Below are 22,877 nucleotides of genomic sequence, written 5' to 3' on the forward strand. Positions count from 1 at the left end.
CAGTTTTAGACAAATTCCAAGAACACGGGCAAGAGGTGGAACAGTAACGTGGGGAGGCCAGTGCTGTGGAAAGACACGGTTCAGTCTCTGCAATCAAAAGACAGTGCCTTAAAACACACCATTTGAGCTTCCTGCCTCAAACACTTTTAGTTTAGATGTAGCCACCTGCCTACTCATACAAGTATTGGATATTTATTTGATAGGTCCTGTCTTTCACAAAGAGGCCACATGTATTATAATTTCATTGAGCTTTTTTAAAAGCCTGGGCAGTGACTGAGGAGAATACAAATTCAATTATTACTAGCGTTATCATCATTTTTTACTTGCAAGGAAGAGAAGACAGAATCTGGCCCTGTGAAGAAACTGCCCGTGTGGGACCAGGGCTTTGGTTTCTCATAACCTTTCTCCTCAAGTCAAGGCTTCAGATTATAAGTAGGAGGAACAAAGGCTTTTAAAACGTGTGAGTTTGTAATAGAAAAGGAAAGAAACTAGGTTCTGAGAAGTCGCCAGTGCAACGTGCTCAGAATGTCAAGAATTTACTTGGTTTGTAAAACAAAAACGTGATTAGAAACTTGGGAATGCTTGCCGGGCTAACCGCACGTGTGAGTGCATCATGTTGGCGACACCAACCTTCCCTCGGAATCAGTCCTGGCGAGGACCCTGTCTCTCCTCTCTGAGGTTGGAAGTGAAGGCCTGTGTGAGTATGAGCAGGTGGCAACGCCTAGAGTTTGAACTGAGCTCTTGAAAGTCAAGATGGGATGGTTTAGAGGAGTCACCTGACACCTTGAAATACCCTCCATGGCAAGTGTGAAAGCGACATTAAGAAGAGTCAGCAGAGGTAGATGGACTTTTGCTTTGGTGGCCCGGTGGTTTCCCAGGAGGGACAAGCCGGAGTGGGGAGAGGTTTCCCGGACTGCTCCGCCCCACGTGGCCTTCGGGGTTGACTGAAGGTGTCAGCGCAGGAGAGGAAGTTATCCTAATGCCAGGTACCAAACCTATCAAATCCAGTTAGAAAAAGAGAAGCGGGCTTGTTGGGGTGTGTGTGTGTTGGGGGGGGTGTCGAAAAGAAAGAGCAAGCGAAACGGAAGTTTCAAGGCCTCTGCGAGGGATAACAGTATAAATAACCGAGGGCGTCTTGTAAACACTGCGGTCATAACCCCGAACATTAAACAGCCGCGGTGGCATCTGGCGCATCGCCGCGGCGGGCTGCTCTAGGGTAGAGGCAGCAGGGTTCCAGGCTCCTCGGCCTCGCCTCTGTGTTTATCTCAATCTAATCTTCCCCAATGGGCTGTTCCTCAGCCAGGAAGATGTTTAAGTTAAGATCCGGCCGGCCGGAAGTCTTGGCCGGAGCTCAACGCAAAGGGTAATAACGGCACCTGAAAAGCAGGCTTGCACTATTAGTGTTGCAATTAATGAATTATCAGGAAGAAACAAGCACAATTATCTTCTGCATTTGGAATTCACATGTAGCTCCAATCCCTCTTCACTGATTTGCAAGCAGGTATTTTTTTTAATCACTGTTGCCCACGGAAAGTTATAAAATTTTCGCAGTTTATTTTCCTGCTCTTCTGAACAGCTATACTGTAAAATAGTGGAGAATTGGGTTTTCTGTTCTTCGTTGTCCTCGGGTCTGTGTGACCGGATGACTGCAATTCTGTTTACTCACTATTTACAGTTATAGTGTTTTTCGTGGGCTTAAAGTACCGGGCAACAACTCTTCAAAGGTTTTCGGTAGGAAACACGACTTCTCTTTTCCTAGTGGGAATCGACTTAATCTTTTACTAGAAGTTTGGATTAAATGTTAAGAGAACTATTTTTTATCATTAAACATCTCCATTCTTTTCACTGTTCTTCACAAAGTTTTTAAAAAGAAATCACACCAATGCCTAGGCTTTTTAGCAATATAAAGAAAGATTTATTTTCGAAAGTAGCAAAACTTGTTTGAAAAAAAATATATTTCTTTGAGTGACTTACTTTATAAATGTGACTGTCAAAGTCAGCTATTCTATGATCTACATTTTACAACATATTGTACAAAAGATACACATTGATAGGCTCTTATTATCTATTTATATATATAATATATAATTACATATTGCACTTGGACCAGCCAGGCTCGCAGTCATTCATGGCAGACGTTAATAAAGTTAAATAGATGGGAATCTGTAAGTACAGTTGGTCTCCTTTGGTTTGGAAACGAATCTCCTCGTCGCTGTTAAGTGTTCACGCGGGGTGGGATGGGGAGAGGAGACAGGGAGGGGAGGGCAGGGGTCGTCGCCCTCGCTGGCCCACTGCCCCCGGAGCGCAAGGTTCCCAGACTCGCACCTCCAAGGTCAGGACGCGGTGGTTCCACACAAACGGCTCGCGGTCACCACTTCCTTTAAGTCACTCTCAGGCTTGCCGGCCACCATAAAGGGCCACGTCTGCAAGGGAGAAGAGGGCGGAGGAGGTAAGAACTCTTGGACGGGGGGGAGGGGTCAATCCGAGCCCTAGTTACCGGAGAGGCGCCTGCACGAGGGCTGTGAGCACCGAGTCACGAGTCTGCAGTTTACTGGGTGTGCTAATGTCTGGCAGGATAAAACAAACAGCTTCAGGTGGCGGTGGCGGTGGACTTTTAGAAGTATGGCGAAAGAGGTCTCATTCTGGGGTCTAAGTGAAACCCTTAGAGGAAACCCAGCCACAGCCCCAAGGAAGATACTCTAGGGGTCTGAGCACTGCCGGTGGGGAGGATGGCAATCCCAACTACCGGCCGGCCGCAGCTACGGGTCCACTGAGACACTGGTCCAGCATCCAGGCCTTCTCGCTTTTATTGACTCCCGTTTCTCTCCCAATGCAATCCTACCTATGACCACAACTTGAAGCCAGTCAGTATCCCAGGAAGGGTGTGTGGGCTAATAAAAGACATAGTGGCATTTTATTCAAGATCCCTCTATTACGGAGAAAGCAAAGTTCGCCTCTTTCCTTTCTTTGGGTTGGTTAATAATAATAAAAAATATTAAGTTTTCTTTGTTTCTTGATAGTTAAAGGTGAAAGTAGCAGCAATTACAATGCTCTGATCGATAATCTCATTCTAGTTTTAGGTTGTAAAAAAGGCTACTCAACACCTTAAAAAATTAAACTTTTATTTGGAGGGAAAATATTTTTCCTGGCAAAATGTGTTTTAGCATCCCCTCCCCCAATTCCTGAGAGCAGCTGAAGGAGACGACTCAATCCTCTCTGTGAGTGCCCGCCAGAGGGATATCTCAACCTTATCATATGTAAACAAAGTCCTTAGTAAGGTGGCTCCCCCCCCCCCCTTAAAGCCTGCACGATTGAAAATGAAATCAAACGAAAGAGGAAGTCAAAAAAAATCCTAAACAGTAAAACGCCTCTGAGAGAACTGGTCCAGTAATCAGCTTTTGCTTTTCAAAAATTAGGGTCAGCTCATGTCCAACGAATTATTAAGGTAAAGTCAAGGCGCTCTTCGTTGTGACAGATCAGACCTATGACTGAAATACTCTTAAGTACTCGAAGACGTGTGCGAATTTACTGATTATGTTGACGGTAGCTGGAATTTCTGGGGTTTAAAAATGGTAATCTACTTAGACAAGAATATTTAAGTAGCCGAGGGATTTGCATGGACAGTTATGGAGGTGGAGGGACATAAATATGTCTGTATTTAATAGTCCTAAATATACGCGGGGACAGAACGGAGTTGGATGTTTACAAGAATCAGAAGGGGAGCTTAAGTTTTGCTCCTAGCTAAAAAAGATATAGTCAGACGTCTTATGGGTGGCCAGCGTCTTGTCAGTTTCACGACAGCGGAAATGGCACTGGCACCCTACTCGGGGATCCCTCGTCTTTGCCAGCTGAATACCCTCGGAAATCCCTTAATGGGGTGCCACGTCAAACCCTTGCACAAATCACTCGCGGGATCTCAGGACTCTGTGCAGAAAGCCAGGGAGCTGCGTGGAGCCCGCGCGGAAGTCCCCGGACGTGGTAGGCCGGGTGTCAAGGTGTCAGGGAATCGACCGCTTTCCCAGGCCCAGCGAGCAGCGAGGGAGAACTCACCAGGTTGACTGGGTGAATGTAACCGTTCTCGTACTTGTCGTTGGCCAGGATCTGCCTCAAGTGCGCGATGTAGCTGGACGCCAACCTGAGCGTGTCCAGCTTGGAGAGCTTGGTGTCCGGGGGCACCCAGGGCAGGGTGGTCTTGAGTCTGGAGAAGGCCTTGCTCAGAACCCGCATGCGGGCCCGCTCGCGCGCATTGGCAGCGTTGCGCTGGACCTGCTTCCCCTCCTGGCTGACCCCACTCAGTGGGCTCTTCTTGGTGGGCGCCTTCCTCCTCTTGCCCAGGCCACCGCGACCCTTCTGTGGGGACCCGTTCTCGCAGTTGGAGCCCTCCTCGGTGCTCTCGTTGGAAGTCACAAACTCCTTGTTGGAGTCCACTTTCAGAGAGTCGCATTCCAGCATTTCCACTTCTTGAAGGTCTTCTACATCACTGAGGGAGCCAGTGGACATGTTTAGAGGGGGGTGGGGAAGGAGAGAGAGAGAGAGAGAGAGAGAGAGAGAGAGAGAGAGAGAGAGAGAGAGAGAGAGAGAGAGAGAGAGAGAGAGAGAGAGAGAGAGAGAGAGATTTAAGGGCCTTTAAAGAATGGAGCTGCCACTTCGTGTATTGGGGTTCGAGTTGGGATCTGGCAGCTCAGTCTCAGAGCTTCCCCTGGCTGAGTTGTGGAAGCGACCACAAGGGAACCTGCGACAGGGAAACCAGCGCTCTATTTCCCCACCCCCGGAGTCCCGGCCTTAATGGAGAGAGAGAGCGCCGAGGAATTTGGTGAACACTAGGAATTTATCTAGGGAATAGAGAGGCGGATCCATGCAGCCCAGGGGAGGGGCCTGGTAGGCCCTACAGACTTCCTAGACCCCTTTCAGAAACACTGGAGACTCTGAGGCACAGACCCGGGTTTCCAGCAATCCATTGCAATGTGCAATGTACCAGTTTCTTTCTTCCATCCTGGTCCGAGGGAAGGGGGTACTAGTAGCACTACTCAGCTTGCCTCTGCTCACCTCCTAGGGCCCCCACTTTTCTCTAAGGGAATCTCAACTGATTGTTCCTGAGAATCCCAGAAAGATGGCCAGGTCCTTTGCTTCCCCCTAAAGCATCTCGCAGGCAATCCCCTTCCATCAAAATACCAATTAAAATCCAGCTGGCCCTGGCTAAGACCCCATAAGACCACAGGGTTTTACGAAGACTGCATTCCCATGTACCGGGTGATATCAGCAGTTCTAAGCCCTATCAGTCACGATGAAGAGAGACTTATTTTACCTCGGTCGTGTCCACCGATCCAAATTTTCGAAAAGCAAATGCAGATCACCGAGCCGATTTTTTTTTTTCCTCAGATGTATTTTACTGTTTAAGTTTTACCTGAGGTAAATTGGGAAAGAAAGCCTTTCGGGGAAATCTTTGTGGTACTGGAGAGGAAGAGAAACGAAGAAAAAAAAAAACCCCGCCATTAATATACTGTTAATTTGAACAGTACTGGGGAACTGCTAGTGTATAGGAACACATTTGACATGCACATGTACACACACACACACACATACACACACAGTGCTGGCTGGGGATGAGGAGAGAATGAGAAAGATCATATTAATTTGTGGAGCATATTTTGCTAGCGGAGAATCTTTTCCTAGTGGGATAAAAACTTTTGTGCAAATTCTTGCCAGACATTCATTCCACGGGGTCTTAAAGAGTCAGTCACTCCCGGACATCTCTTTGCCTGACACCTTTCGTAAAAACTGCAGATTTCCTGCTCAGACCGCTGCCTTTCTCTTCTTCTCCATTCCTCTTGGCTACCAGGTTTCCCCATGGAAAGCTGGCTTAAGAAAACACAAACTGGGACCTGGCTTTCGGAAAAGACCAGCTTCCAGCCTTAACTCCACCTGGGACCATCTTTCTCCAGGAATGAGATGGTTTTCTGGGGGTGGGTGGTGGGTAAGAAGAGAAGCCAAGGGAAGCAGAACCCAAGGATGGAATAAAATAGATGCCAAGGAACCAGGGAGATGAGATGGCTCTCTCCCGCCACCCCCACCCTGCGTCAGATTTTGTGGTCTTACAAAGGGACACTGAGGAGGAGGACAGGATAGACACTAGAGGAGCTCTCAGCATCTGACTCTGTTCTGCTCAGATCTGCCCCTCTAATCCAGGCTCAGATGGGAATTCACCAACCTCTAAAGCTTTGTTTTGTTAGCAGAGATTTGTTTGCTTTCCCCCTATGCTGTAAACTAAACAGATTGTCAGCAAATCAGTCTTTATTAATGAATTAGTGAACCCTCTCCCCCCCCTCATAATATCTTTCCTGAGGATCCAAAATTTGTTAATCACCAGTGTAGAGATTTATGAGCTCTTATTTTCTGTTGTTTGTGCAGGTGGAGATTTAAATGACCATATCCACTCCTAAGATTTATTGCAAGAGTGATTGATGTTATAAACGAGGAAAGGACTCTTCCCACAGCAGGGATGACAGAAATATCAAGTTGAAGTTGCCTTTGTCTTCATGCACAAATGAACGAGTGCTACAACACAGACGAGTTTAAGAGGAACACCCAGCAAGCTTGCTAGATGGTTCCTCGCTGATTTCCAAAATAACCTTCTTTGATTTGCCCAGTGCTCCCTTTTCTCTGTTTCAGTAAGATAGGAAAGCTGCTAACTTTAAGAATAAGGAGCTATATGAGAATGGGCCAACACTTTGTGGTGTGTGTGTGTGTGTAGCAACTGAGATGAATGCAAAATAGCCCCAAGTTTTTATTTGCCTTACAGAACGAGGTGATAATTAAGAATACTGACAATGGCCTTATAACAGATTGCTAAACTGTAGAAATTTTTATTTTCATTCTTGGGGCCCCCACCCCATTTGCCCTTTCCTTTTCTTTTTGGGCAAGAGTGTCAACCACAGAAACACATTCCTCTGAGGACTACTGCTCCCCCACAACCCCGCCCCATGTTGGAAACTTAAAAATAGCTGTTTCTAGAACGGAGCATAGCTAGTCATTATATCATAACATAGTTTTTATGACTGCAATTAATTTTTCTTTATAGCAATGTAAGCAATAATTAAGTCTCCTGGCTATTTATCTCTCCGTGATATATTCAGGCTGGTAAGGACGGACTGGAGGATTGGTAATGAGGTTTGAGAAATTTCTGAATTTTTGCAAGAAATGGCCATCAGTTTGGGGATGAGATGAGAAGAAGGGCTGCCCTTTAGGTATCTTGGTGCCAAATTCTGAAGAAAGGAAATTAATAATACTTTTTTTCCCTCTTGAATTGTGTATCTATCTCTGCTAATAAACATTAAGGGCTAAATGGGTGGAGAAAAGTGACTGAGTGTTGGATTCCACTGAACAAATCGGTTAGGCTGTAACTTAAGCTCTGCCAAATCCCCCCCCCACCCCAAATATAAACTATATTCTGTGAGAAGAAAAGTGCTTTGGGGAGCTAATTAACCCTTACTACAGCCAGAGGATTGCTTTGAATGTGGCCATTTCCCTGCCGTAAACAGAAGACTTTAAACATAGGCGATAGAACCATCCTTACCTTACTTCTAAATCACAGCTCATGTCCCAGCGGCATCTGGCCAATTTATCGCACACTTGTAACAATTTGTTTTGCCAGAAAGGCTGTCTTTGAAAGATTTTAGTGCTAAGGAAAATTTATCTCCAGAAGTTGTAAAATGAAGATTAGGGATGGAATGTGTCCTTGAACTTCAATCCTGCTTTATCAGCTGATGCGTTTTCAGGAAGTTCATATTTGATTTCACTGTACTTGGATGATTTGCTCCCCCCCCCCCCCGCCTTTTATGGGAAGGAAAACATCACAAGCCGGCTTCTTTTGAACTGAATTCCATGCCACAACTTTATGTTTTGGGGATTGGGAGGAATCTTCCTCTAAACTGAAATTTTTATTCTTTCCTTCCACTCCCAGCTCATGGCTAGAAGGCATCCTAGATAATCACCAAAAGGGTACTAAACACCCCATCTTCTATATTATCAATGAATTGTCTCTAGATCAGTTGCCACAGTACTAAGATTTATGGCGGACAAATGGCAATAATAACAACTAGAGAAAGATTCTTGGTGGTTCTTTGGTTGACATTTTGCATCCCATATGATCTGTAATGCAGGGGTTCTTCTGCCACTCACCTGGGTGTCTTTGCAGCTCAGGCTAGCCTGAAACACCCTATGTAGCCTAGGTTATATCTTCTGTTTCTGTTTCCGTCTCTGGAGTCACAGACTGTGTCACCACTGGGAGCTCCTAATGTAGTTTTGAAGGCAGCTCAGCCCATGCGGTTGAAGGTCTGGGTTTATTCTAGGGAGCAAACGATCTGAACGAAAGTCAGACTTTGGGAGGCAAGCACTTTCCTAAGTCAGATGATATCCTGTTTTCTACTACAGAAAGGACGGAATAGCTTCCACTGCATTTCACGCAGGGTGCACTGTTTGCATTCTTTCAGATTGTAAGGATCATTCCTTGTTATTTTGGTCATTACTACAGAAAAGTCTACTATATGAAATTAAAATGTTTATTAAAACGTGTTCTGGAGACTCTTCCGGGTAACGGCGAAGTCATGGAAAAGTGGGTTGTAATGACTGTCCTGTATCTTATCACAAAGTTAGAAAGTGAAATTTTCTTGTTTTCCCGAGAACGAATCTCATGGGCCACACAGGAGACATCTCTAAACTGTATATTAAACACAGTTTATGTATACTATATTATATATGTTGTAATAGATACACAATTGTGTACACCTTGTATATTAAATACAGTTGTTGACGGACATGAGTAAAAGCAGTTTAACTTGTGGGTGGGGGTCCTTCTTGTCAGGTTAGGAGAAGGAGGGCTGAGAGGCAGGTGCTTAGGATGAGGATTAGACCCTGGAAAGTTCGGAGATAGTGAAGCCTGCCCTCAGGCACATGAGATATTTCCAGGTACGATCACGTTGTACATAGAGACATATAGTAATGTGCTGTTTGAATTGGACTGGCCAAGGAGCAAAGAAGCCTCACATGGTCAAATATTCTGCCCCCACAAGATATCAATGCCAGTACTGCTTTGAGCCTGTCTCCTGGTTTGCCTTGTGATGCCCCCTCCACAAAGTCATGGTGCTTTGGATGTTTTCTCCCTTTTTGAAGTTGTAAAATAAGTATGAGGAAGTTTTACTGTTATGCCTTGTTTCTTAGGTAGACCTAGTAATAATTTAACACTGACTTACATATGATGAGGTGGACATGGACTTTACTGGTAAATGAATCTTAGAAACCTGTTTAAAATAGTTTAGTAACATACATGACAAAAGGACTTTGTTAAAATAAAAAGTTCCTCTCTACCAGATGGCCAATTCGAGGCTATTCATTCAAGAAATCTATATCAACACAACCACTCTCTTTTCACCTTTGCTTCCAGATAAACTGCATTGGAAGTAACCAAAACAATTTGTTTAAATGATTACAATAGTCTTTTTTGTTTGTTTGTCTTGTTTAAGGTAAGTTCTCATGTAGCTCTGCCTGGATTAGCATTGAACTTCATACGTCGCTAGGTCCTAAGTGTCGAGATCACTGATTACCCTGATGTCTGGTTTATGCTGTGCTGGGGACCTGGCTCAGAGCTTCATGTATTCTGGATGAACACTCCATCAACTGACTCACATTTCTAGTAAGTCTCTCTCCTTCTTGAATTTTTTTCTTTTCTTTTATTATGAAGGTTTTACTTGCATAAAGCAGGCCTGTACAACAGACCACTAGTTTCCGGTGCCTGCACAGTGTGCAAGCCATCCCAAATGCTATTATCACACTACCTCACCTACTTTCAGTAGGAACAGCTTTATAAAATTACTGTTTTTTGAGAGTAGACCAATACAAATATGTGAGTTAGGAAATTGGTTTAATAAAAGCCATTGGCATCAACTAAATCTTTCCATATGATCTTTTAAACTTAGTATCAATATGCTTATGGATCAGGTGTACTACAGGTAACAGTAGGTGGAACTTTTTTGGAAAAAGTTTTTCTAACATACTTTCAAAGTTTGACAGACATTTATAGTTTTAGTAAGATCAGAATTAGTAGCTTATGGAATTAAGATTTTATTTTCTAATACTTTTGGGGTCTGTAAGTTCAAGATCAGAGTACCAGCATGGTTGGTTATGGTCACAGCCCTCTTCCTGGCTTGCAGATGATCACTTGTGTAACATATTTCATTGAGACTGCATACACTGAGAGACAGACAGATACAGGAAGACCTCTTCTTCTTAGAAGACCACCAGGCCAATGAGAAGGACACACCATTATGGCCACACTATAATTTAATTGCTTCCTAACATCTCTCTCCAAATAAAGTCAGATTAGAAGTCAAGTCTTCGGCAAATTAATGTTAGGAATTTAGTTCACAAAATTTGCCATTAGAAATTAGAACTCCCGAAATGGTTCTTATTGAACTTACAACCAATTATGTGTGCAACCATAGCGCTTAGGCCTTGGATGACTTGGCTTTCTTTTCTTTTTCTTTGCCATGAAGAACTGTCCACCTAGACTCATGGTCTATGATGAGTAAGGACCCCTGGATTCCAATTCCTGAAACTGGCAAAGAGAGAGGAAGATCATTCTCTAATTAAGAGTTTAAATTAATTTTCAAGAAACATTAGTGGTAGAATTTAGTAATTTTTTATCAGTACATTTTGAGAGCACCACACAGACCCTACACAGAAATAGACATGGGTTAGATCAATTTAGTCATAAAATACGCCACTTGCTGAGTGGTTACTCTATAGACAAAACACAGTTGATTGATGACTGGGGGCTGTTCATTTGGTCACTCTGACATATATTAGATAAAGTCAGTATTATTTTAGGCTAAAATGTTAGGCAGATACCAAACTTCTCTTCACAGTAATAAGTTAGTTTTCCTTTTAGCCTGATTGCAAGGATGACCAAGGCAAAACCATTTGCATGGGAGGAGTCCAGTGCTTCTCATATGAATTTGAGCAGAAAGTCAAGCTACATGCTGGGTGGAAAAAGTGAACCTTATACCCCGCCTCCCACATTCTAAAACATCAAAGTCATTCACAGAATCATGATCTCTGTTCTTTTTACATTCATCTCTTAAATTAATCTGTCTCAGTATAATACTTCTGAACCGAGTGACAAGGGACAGTGTCCAGATTCTGCATACATTCTTATCTAGTTATAGACTTGAACCTGGGCAAATCCTTAAACTGGATTCCTGACTTTTCCTCTTCAATGTAATGACTACTGGATGGATCCTGTAGTGTTAATTATAGTTAGTGCTTAACATGTAGTCAACAGTTAGGATATTGGTGATTGTGACAGTTGCTGTTGCTATGAGAGTCATCTGAGTGTTCATTTTTGTTTATTTCACTTTGGACCAGTGGTAAGATTGTATAGAACCAAAGACGTTCAGCCACAGTAACAAATCAAAAATCTCAGACAGGGCTCAGGCAGAGCCCTTTGTACAGCATGCACAAAACCCTGGGCTGGATTACCAGACTATGTGAAACTGGACTCGAGGCAATGCTTACATTGGGAAGGTAGAGACAGAAGGATCAGAAGTTCAAGATACATAGTGAGTACTAGGCAAGTCTGGGTTTTATGCACACTTGTGTTATAAAGAAAACAATCAAACAAGCAAAATAAGCCACATACACTTCCTAAGCAGTAAAGTGCCCCAGAAACTTCCCATAAATTCTGCAGGTTAGTTTTGAAAAAAAAAATACTGTTAGCCAGGAGGTGGTGGCACATGCCTTTAATTCCAGCACTTGGGAGGCAGAAGCAGGTGAATCTCCGATTTTGAGGCCAACTTGATCTACACAGCGAGTTCTAGGACAACCAGGGCTACACAGAGAAACCCTGTCTCAAACAAACAAACAAAAAGTGTACTGTAAATTCTTTCCTTGTGGAAAACCACTGAGTCTTGATTGGACAGACATCTGTTTGATTTTCATGGCCCCTTTTGGGGTCTTTTCAGTTTGCATTGTATCTTCTAACCATACATGTAAGGGAGAAGATTTACTCTCTTTTGAAGTTAGAGAAACTTTAAAAGGCAACATGAATATGGCATGTTCAGTTCAGGTATGTTCTCCTTGACATACAAAGTCATTCGCCTTGCGGAAGATGCTGGTTTTAGACACTGCATGGGCTCTCTTCCATGCCATGTGGAGCTCCCCAAAGAAGAATGTTGTCTGTATGTTCCTGCAAGTACTTTTTTGTCTTTCACCTATAAAAAAATAATTCAGCAATAAAATATTTGTTATCATTTTCTAGAATATTCATAACTTTTTATTTTCTTTGAGACACAGTTTCTATGTGTAGCCTTGGCTGTCCTGGAACTTTTTTTGTAGGCCAGGCTGGCTTTAAACTCAGAGTTACATCTGCCTCTGCCTCCTGAGTTCTGGAACTAAAGGTGTGTGCAACTACTGCCCAGCTAAATGCTCTTAATTTTTTTTTTTTTAAAAAAGTAACTGGTGTCAATTTTTTGAAAACAGTATTTTTTTAAGAAATTATTTATTTATTTGTATTTTATGTACAATAGAGTTTTGACCACATGTATGCCTAGGTGAGGGTGTGAGAACCCTTGGAGCAGAAGTTACAGACAGTTGTGAGCTGCCATGTGGTTGCTGGGGATTGAACCAGGGTCCTCTGGAAGAACAGTGTTCTTAACTGCTGAGCCCTCTCTCCAGCTCTAAAAACAACATTTTTAATAAAATGTAAGGAAGGCATTGTATGTGGATGTTGGCTAGATGGTACCACACTTCAGCATTTCCAATTTTTCTCTACAGGAAGAATGTTGAGAGAGGTCACGGCTTTAAGAGTATTTGTTTCTGCAATTGTGAGACATATCAATACTCCTCACTCATGTTACTTCCGCACCGCCAAAGCCATCAGTGAGCTTTCTTCATTAGGCTAACCCTTGCCAGTTTCCTTCAAGAATGTACAGAGGGCACACAAGCTAGTATTTGGGGGAACAGCTTAAATCGTTTATGCTTCTTCTTTATTCCATAGAGCTCACTGTAAATTTTCAAACTGTGTTGAGGCATTTTACATTTATTCTCTGATAATATAGCATTAAGACTGGGTCATATTGACATAAAAGTGCCCTCTTTCATCTAAAATTATATCCCAGAGAGTGAGCCTGATTTGTCTAAATCAACCTTAATCCTTAGCTTTGATGGTATGTACAATGGCTTACTTCAATGATCCCTTCTATCTTCGTCGATGAAACTTGACTGCTAGTTGCAGACTTGTGGGGGAAAAATGGCAAATGACTCTGACAGAAGGGAAGGGGAGTTTCAAAAGAGCATGTTATGGCGGCGAGGGTAGAGGTAACTCTATCGTGCAAGGGACTATTGACCTGCCCATCGAATTCCTGAAACCTCTGCCTGACTGCCAGGAAGGAAAATAAAGTGTGTGGTGCTCCCTGTAATTCTCCTTCATCCTGACATAAAATCTTTGGGATTGGCTACCATTTCAGCATCCCTACTCCTATGTGGCCTGGCAGCCTGGTGCTATCTGTGCAGTGTGGGATCCTCAGCTCCTGAGGAAGTAACTGCATCTTATCCATCCAGATGCCATCATCAAGAGCAGGTCTTTTCAGGTTATTGGATTTTTCCCACTCCGACTTTACTTCCATACTGGCACACAGTTTGCGTAAGTGTTCAAGCTTAGCAGACCAGACTTATGTTTTGGTTTTACAAAAAACAGTGCCACAAGTTTTCACTCCCAGTACTTGGGTAGCAGAGTCAGGTGGAGCTCTGTGACTTTAATATCATCCTGATCTATATAACAAGTGCTACGGCTGAAGCTACGGAGACTGAAAAAATAAATGAGCCAGACTTAGCATTTCACAGATATGACAGCTTTTCAATATTTTTTTCCGACATAGGGTTTCTCTGTGTAGCCCTAGCTGTCCTGGGACCCTCTCTGTAGACCAGACTGGGCTTGAACTCACAGAGATCTGCTTACCTCTGCCTCCTGAATGCTGGGATTAAAGGCGTGCACCACCACCTTCAGGCTATTGCTGTTCAATTTTTAGCAACTTAATTTGTACACAATAAAATCTACCCTACAATTTAATTTTAGTAAATTTATACAATTGTGTAAACATCGTTACTTCAGTCCAACTACATTTAATTATTACTCCTGCTTCTAGTGCCAGGCCATCAGACTGCAGGCCGTCTGTAGATTTGTCCATACAATACATGTTGTATGGCATATGCTATATAAGCTATAAAGTAAGTAATCATAAAGTATGTCACTTTCCTTCTTTTAGTGCATGTTTTTGAGGTTCATTGATATTTTGGCATATTTTAATGTTTATTTCTCTTAATTACTGACTGATATTGCAATTTTCAATGAGCTTCTTGGCACAGTATGGGAGCCCAGACCCACCTAAAAACTAACACTTAACAGCCTTTTTAACATTTATTTATTTATTTGTGTGTGTGTGTATGTGTACATGCATGAATGCACACATGCAGTAATGTACACGTTGAGTCGGAGAACAACTTACGAGAGTCTGCTCTCTTTTTCCAGAATGTGGATCCTGGGATTAAACTCAGGTTTTCTTTTAATAACTTAAATTTTTAATTTTTTATATTTTGGCAATTTTATATACAGGTACATAATTCCTTCTCCATTCTTCTCCCCACTTCAATTCCTTTTCTGTTCCTCTTTCAAATTTTTGACCTCTTCTTCAATTATGACTATTATTACACACACACACACACACACACACACACACACACTCTTTCTGTTTCTCTCTCTCTCTCTCTCTCTCTCTCTCTCTCTCTCTCTCTCTCTCTCACACACACACACACACACACACACACACACACAAAACAAGCAAAAAACCCCACCCCAAACCCTAAAAACTATTGAGTCCATTGAGTGTTGTTTGTTGTACATGTATTTAGGGCTGACTGACTACTTGAAACTGATAACCCAACAGGGACCTCATTCTGAAGCAAATATTCTCCCTTATTCACTAGCCATTCTTTCCAGTGCTTCATTTAGAGACGGCATCTTGTGGAAGTTTTTCCACCCATGTGGGTGTGTCAGTTGGTGCTATCACTATGAAGGTCTTGTGTAGGTAACCACATGGTTGAGATTTCATGGGTAGAACACTCGACCCTCAACAAATAAGCTTCTTTCTGTAAGAGACAGAGGCAACCACAGAGATCCACAGCAGGTTAAAATGCAGAGAACAAGTGGCTGTGTGGTGCCTAACTGCAGCTGATATATCTACAATGCAGCCACGGTATCTAAGGTGCAGGACAAATCACTGAAGAGAGAGCAGAAAGACAATAAGAGCCAAGAAACTGGGCGCCTGCTGGGTGACATGCTGAACCGTTCCCCCAGTCCAAGGTCAGCATTCTCGTCTTCAATTTAGCAACTCCAAATTATTGAGGGGGTTTTTGAAGAGAAGCAAGATAAGCACAGCCTGATAGTACCAGAGTGGTGTGTGAGGACTCATTGTCTTCATTGAAGTTTCTTTGGGAGACAGCACTACAGTTGGTTCCGGGGAGATGCAGGAGTCACTAGCCTTTTCTTTCCACCATCAGGTCCCGAGGAAGAAACAATATCATTAATATAATCTTGTTTATTTTTAAAGATTTTTTTTTTAAAAATTGAATTATATGTATGCATGTGTGTGCGGTTGTGTGCATGTGAGCGCAGTTGCACTCAGGGGCCAGAGAAGGATGCTAGATCGCTGGAGCTCGAGTTACATGTGACTGTGAGCTGTCTGTCAATGGGTGCTAAGAACAAAACTGACTTCTCTCTGGAGTCATACTCATTCTTAACTTCTGAGTTTCATATAGACACTGAGATACATTTGTTTTCACCTAAAGTCCCAGTGCATTAGTTACTTTTTTTTTTTGTTTCTGTGATAAACTTATCCAACAAAAGCAACTGAAGGAAGAAAGGGTTCATTTTAGCTAGAATTTTGAGAGAGAAGTCGTTATGGGGGAAGACATGGTAACATGAATTAAGGCAGATAAGCCCATGGAATGTACTATCTACAGTCGGACTGAATCTTGCTACTCCAATTATCCTAATCTAGGTACTTTCTCATGATATGCCCAGATATTTGTCCCCTATGAATCTAGATACTACCCAGTTAGCAATTAGTATGGGCCACACAGGTATAAAGAGCAACAAATTGAATAATTCAAGATAGGCAAGCAACAGCTGAGAAAATTATGTGAACCATGTCTACATTAAACATGGGGATATCACTGGACATATTGGCTTATGAAGGTGTTGAATGAAAATTTAAGCCATAAAATCACATGTGATATGATTGTCTAAGGGTGGATAATGACACTAATAGAACCATAGGCATAGGAATTGTGGAATTAAAAGCTGAAAATAGTGATCTTTTCTTTTAAACTTGGGGCAAGGTAGGGGAATATAATTGGCGGAGCAAAAACATAGAATCACGGATATCACAGTGTTGTGGGTCTTATGTTGAGTCACCGACTCTAGGTGTTTTTAATTACTAGACACATTAGTATTTTTCCATGCTGTGACAAAGTGCCTGGTAATAATTATTCAGGGAAGGAAGGGTTTATTTTGTCTTAAAGTTTGAAAGGATACAGTCCATCCATCTATCAGGGGGAAAGCAGGGTGTGAGGGGTGAACATGAGGTGGCCACAATATGTCTGTAATTAGGAATTAAAGAGAGAAGAATCTAGGTCCTCAGCTCACTTTCTCCTTTTTCCACTTTATTCAGTCTGGGACCCCAGACAATATTCCAATGTCCTTCAAATTCAGGCCGGGTGTCCCCTCGTCAATTAAGCCTCTCTTGAGACTCCCTCACATATATACCCAGAGATGTGTCTCCTAAGTGATGCTACACCCAGTCAACAACAAAAATTAACTCTCTCATTGTGCTTCATAATGGACAAATGTATCATATAAATTCTATTATTGCTGAGAAAATATTAGTTATGGACTGATCTGGCATATAACTGAAACAAACCCAACTCAACGCCATATGTTTGAGGAACTCAATAACGTATCTCTACATCATTGTGAAAATACTTAGTTAGAAAATTAAAAGTACTGAACATTTCACAGCTTTTAAAGGAAAATCCACTTTTCAAGTTCAGCAATATGCTAGAAAGATTAACTGTTGAAAGCAGCAACTACATTCGTCTCTGGGAACTGGCCATCAGCAATTTTCTTCTTTCACCTTTTGAGACGTTTCACTACTCATTAAGCAAGGGATAGGAGGTGAAATTCAAAACGCTGAATGTTATTTCAGTGTTGGTTAGCAAGCTGTGCTGGTAAGGGCTGCAGGACTGGCACTAAAATTAATAGCCAAATTAACGTTTTTGGATGAACTGAAATTCACTTTCAAATGTTTTCTGTGACATTATGTAGAAACGTCTCAGATAAAGAGAGAGCTTTGAATGGAGTTTGTAACAAAGAGCAGAAAACTCAACCGGATCTAAGGGAGAAAGCGATTGTTTTTCCAAATAGGTAAAAAGCCTGAAGACACAACTGGTTCACACAGTGATGCTTGGTGCTTAATTGTTGAAATTCAGTTGTCTCTTTGACTTCTGGGTGTTAGGTTCTGCATGGAATCAGACCTGCTGAGTGTCCTTAATCAACATATGGATATCTCACACCATTCTTTTCTTAATGTCCTTTCTTTTTTCCACATCTATCATGTATCCCTCTATCTGTGTGTGTATGTATGTATGTATGTATGTATGTGTGTATTATGTTGTATGTATGCATGCATGAATGTATCTATCTATCTATCTATCTATCTATCTATCTATCTATCTATCTATCTATCTATCTATCTATCTCCAAATCTACCTATCATCTCTCTCTCTCTTCATCATCATCCCCACCATCAATATCATAATTTATCTCTTATTAATACAGATACATAGAAGTCTGGTTTAAATGAAAATTGTATATGATTTATTTTAAACACTCTAGTAGAAGGTATTTTTTATGATAAGCTTAGTATCCCCTTCTCTTGCCCCTACTTTTCCCTTTTATTCCTGAGTACCCAGGGCCATGTGAGGGCTAGGCAAGCTTTCTTCTACTGACTTGCATTGTATGGCACCATGCATAGATGCTCTTCATTCTAATAGTTACATTATATACTATTTTCACCATATATTAACTACTGTCTGATTCATGCAATTTTTGAGCTATGAGCAGCATTTTTCCTGTTATTTCAAATTGTGATACATCATTTAAGTTGTTTTCTTTGCTTGTATCCTGAAACATTACAGAATGATGACCTCATATTGTCTTTAATCACAGTGATTTCAAGTGTCCTCTTCTTACACAACTTGTGTAAATGTGGGTCTTCTCAAAGCTGTATTGGTCATTTTCTCTCATTTAATGACCACAACCATTTTCTTCCTTCCTTCCTTCTGTCCTTCCTTCCTTTATCTTTTATTTTCTTTTTATGTTTTCTGAGATAATGTTTGTAGTGGTCTGAATGAAAATGGCCCCCTAAAGACTCATAGGGAGTGACATTATTGGAGGTGTGACCTTGTTGGAGGAAGTGTGTCACTGGAGGGTGGACTTTAAGTTTTCAGATGCTCAAGCGGGGCCCAGTGTCACTATCTCTTTCTGCTGACTGTGGATCTAGATGTAGGACTCTCAGCTACCTTTCCAGCACCATGTCTGCCTGCATGCCACCATGCTTCCCACCATGACGATAATGGACTAAACCTCCTAACTGTGAGTCCGTCCCAAGTAACTGTTTTCCTTTATATGTGCTTCCATGGTCATGATGTCTCTTCATAGCATTAGAAACCCTAACTAAGACAGTGTTTCTCTCTGTGTACTCCTAGATGTCTTGGAACTTATTCAATAAACCAAGCTAGCCTCAATCTTAGAGATCCTTTTCTCTTTGCCTTCTGAGTGCTGGGTTTAAATGTGTGTGCTACCACCAACTGGCAGCATTTTCAATTTTATTGAGCATCTCTCTATATATAGCTCTATAGTTAGTTCCTACTCTGGATTTAGTTTCCAAAGATCAGGAACAAATGTTCACTTGTTTATGACCACTTTCATATGAATACGTCTTATAAACACTATGCTCAAAAAAAGTCTTCAGGCCTAAGACAATCAAAATGTGGTTTGATATGATATGTAACATAAAGCAAAATGTAATTAAAAATAGAAATCATCAAATAAAGAAACCAACAGGGTTTTGAGATATCAAAAACCATCAGATTTGTCAAGGCCTTGTGTGCTTTGGAAAGTTATGATGGACAAGACCTACCCATCCAAGGGGACTCAGTCTTCGTTATCCCCTCTTTCCTTTCCTTGTCCTTCTTTTCTTCAAGTTGTACTTGCTAGGCAAGTGCTGTGTCCTTGAGTTATAGCCTGAGCCTTAAAGGAGTTCAGTTGGATCATTTTGGTCATAGCTTGTCACTTTAGATGGTGTGAACAGGAACCCGTTATTACCTGTGTAATAACTCAGGTGAATCTTGGATAGCTTGAGAAAGTAATCTTTCTTGAGTATTTTAATACTAGTGTAAAAATACTGGACACTTAAAATTGAAATAATTTTCTTTAAGTGGACAAACAGCTAACTTTGTCATGGGTGTTCTTAATGTACTCAGGTTTAGCTAGAACCACTGAGGGAGTAAAAACAGGGAAGGAGAGCTGAGAGGGTTGCTTCTGTATACTCAACATTCATGAAGACATGCTTTAATCTATGGTGCATTATAATTTATGTGAATTGTTTGGAACATTTACATATGTTTAAGGCTTGTGAGAATTTTAATTGAATATATTTGATATCATCACTATCACACTTGAAGAGTTTTGTGAACTTACAGGTTTTGACTTGTAGTGTTAAGTAGCATAAAAGCAGCAATTTGATCAATATATAAAGCACAATTAAATATATATAATAATTCTATGTGAAAGCTGCCTCTAAAAACTGAAGTTTGATATTCTGTCCTCTGTGGTCACTTTTTGTTTGGCATTTACTAGAACCTTCCGAATATCAGGTCATATATGACCCTGCAGACTTTTCATGTGTATGTCTTTTGTTCTTCTTCATTTCCACTTGGTCTTCAGGCCGGAATAAAATGTACGTAGTTATTATACCTTACGGGACAGTAAGCTCTCTTTGAAAGCAATATCGGACTCAAGTTTTCCTCTTTTCAATTAACACGCTTTGAACTGACCTTTCTCTGGCTCAAGCTGCCTTCTAGGTTTAAATAAGGGTCCAATGAAGGACTTCTGTTTGATGTGTGTGGTTCTATTAAAATGGAGACCAGAAGTGGACCTAATTCCGTTATATCAAAATCTTAAGTATCTAAGAATCTCAGAGATTTTTGTCTTGAAGTGTGTATTTTGGTTGCTATTTGATAAAATACAGAAAGTCCATCTTATTTAAAATTATTTTGTTAGTACAAAGATTTTCATGGTTATGGGGCTCAACTGAGCACTTGGAATTGGGATTTACAGCCATTAAATCACTAAAAGTTCACCACACATAATGATTACATGCTCTTGAAGTACTGAATTCAGGTATACATTCAACTATAATAATAACAAAAATAATATAACAAAACAATAATCACAACAACAATAATAATAACCAGAAGCATATAAGAAATAACAAAGCAGAGCATGGGGTGACAAGAGTTAGCACTAATTAGCTAGTGTGTGCTTGCTGATGGGTGTGCATGCGCCTATGTACAGATCTTGCATCATCTTGCTGATGGGTGTGCATGCACCTGTGTACAGATCTTGTGTCATCTGCTAGTCAAGTACATGATGCTAAGGAGATTAGTTTTGCCCCAGCTCCTACATCCAGATGGAACCAGGGCTGAAAACGTCCATCCAGCTGCCTCCAAAAACCTGTATCCTGTGTCCCATCAGGTTCTAACTGCTGTTCTGCCTCTCCCATTTGCCCATTTCTCTCTAGAAAATTCAATGAAAGTAAAGAGAGTTCCAGTAGCCCAAGAATCAATCAATCTCCTTCTGCTTTAAACTGACTATCTTGCAGCCAACAAACAAACATTCATGTGTTTTTGTTTTTGTTTTTTTTTTTTTTTGTGTGTGTGTGTGTGTGTGTGAACAGAGGTCTTTCTACCCAATGACCTTTAAGGAAGTTCAAAAGAGAAATACAGGCAGAAAGGCTAAGTCTTTCAAAAGGCCATACCCTACTCTGATAAAATTATGTTTTATAATTTTCAACAAACGTGATCATTTTGTAAAAATCCAGACCATGGTAGAAATTACTTCTACATTACATATTAAATGCTCATAAAATTACAAATTTGCTTTCACAGTGCTGTCTCTAAAAGCACTGTTTTTTTTTTTTTTGTAGACAAATTTGTTGATACCCCAAGCACCCTCAGATTTAAAGGGAGAGACACACACTACAGAAAGTGGACTGAGGGTTCAACACAGCATTATTTTCAGTCTTCATAACCATGTTGCCAAGTGGGAGCATTGTGAATCTTTACAGATGTAAAACCGTGTTGAATCAGTCCAGGCAAGGAGACGCTGATGGGATGGATACAGGTCTTTCTGATGGACAAGGCCCCATTACTTCACTCTGCCTTCTAATTATCCCTTGTGGTTGATCTGGTTCTTAAGTGAGAAATTTCCAGATAGATTTCTTTTTTTTTTTTGTTAAATGAACTGGAGTTTTTTCAAAGACATTTTTTTTTCCAGATCTTTTGTGCAAAATAATAATTCAAACTATTTTAGGGACATGGTCTGGTATTTCTGTAATATATGTAGACACTTATCTTTGTACAGATGTATACTAGCTAATTAGTTAAGTCCACCTGATCTTGAATCTCAAAACTGATATACTCCCATGCCCAAGGGTCTAGGCCAAGGACAGAGAAAGCTTTATTTCATTCTTCAGGAGCAACTCCGTTGCAGAAACCAGAGACCCAGGACTCATTAGTGAAATCTCACCCTGTATTATCTTCCATGTAGAATAACCCGTCACCATTTCTGTGACTTTACTCCCTAAAAATCTTTGGAATTCATCCCACTACTTCTATAGTCCCAGCCAACATTAGTGGGAAATCACTATTCTCCTTCAGACTAGTCCTCAGTGGGGCTCATTCAAAGTGGTCTCTTGACATCTTTCGTTTTACCTACTTTCTTCATTTTCATGATGTAGCCACACTGATCTTTGAACACAAATCTACGCAAGTCAGTGTCTGTTTTTATTGCATTTGGGTTGAAGCTTGCCTTGGTTGCCTTGAGATCCTATAACAAAATATCCTACAGCAGGCTACAGTAGGTGACTTATAAGTCCTCAAATTCATTGCTCACAGTTTTGGAGAATGCTATTATACTGTCTCATTAAAATCAAGGACAAAGGCTGTTTTATCTCTGCTAGTATGTATTTTGGTTCTGGGAGTCTTAACCAAGGCAATTAAGCAAGAGAGAAATTAATAAACAAAACACTAGTGGGGAAATTATAATCACTTTAGGTGATAAAGCTGCATAACTTCATAATCAGAACAATTATAAGAGTAGCTGAAAAATCATAGAACACATAAGAGAATAAATAGACACGATAAATTGATATTAAAAGTAACACCTTTTTTGGCTTTTTGAAACAAGGTTTCTCTGTGTAACAGTCCTGGCTATCCTGGAATTTGCTTTGTAGACCAGGTTGGCCTTGAATTCACAGAGATCCACCTGTCTCTGCCTCCCTAATATTGGGGTTAAAGGCGTGAGCCACCAACACTCAGCTAAAAGGAATTAATTCTAGCAATAATTTTCCAGAAAATTAAAAGCGAAGGGGGACATGTGCCATGACAGTCACAACAAAGCAAATTATCCAAGCCTCATAGGCCCTCAA

The 22,877-nt window shown here is 41.2% G+C and overlaps 1 protein-coding gene across 1 annotated transcript; it reads right to left on the bottom strand.

Annotated features, from left to right (window-relative positions):
• Window positions 1-1,921: 1,921 nt before the first annotated feature.
• Tcf21 (transcription factor 21) lies at window positions 1,922-4,789 on the bottom strand. The gene is made up of 2 exons (XM_057761710.1): window positions 4,051-4,789; window positions 1,922-2,423 (listed from the first exon to the last, which is right to left on the bottom strand). Exons 1-2 carry the CDS (start codon window positions 4,498-4,500, stop codon window positions 2,334-2,336), a joined length of 540 nt encoding a protein of 179 aa, XP_057617693.1. The 5' UTR covers window positions 4,501-4,789; the 3' UTR covers window positions 1,922-2,333.
• Between the last annotated feature and the right edge of the window lie 18,088 nt (window positions 4,790-22,877).

Source organism: Chionomys nivalis, chromosome 2 (assembly GCF_950005125.1).
Source record: "Chionomys nivalis chromosome 2, mChiNiv1.1, whole genome shotgun sequence".
Lineage (NCBI taxonomy): Eukaryota > Metazoa > Chordata > Mammalia > Rodentia > Cricetidae > Chionomys > Chionomys nivalis.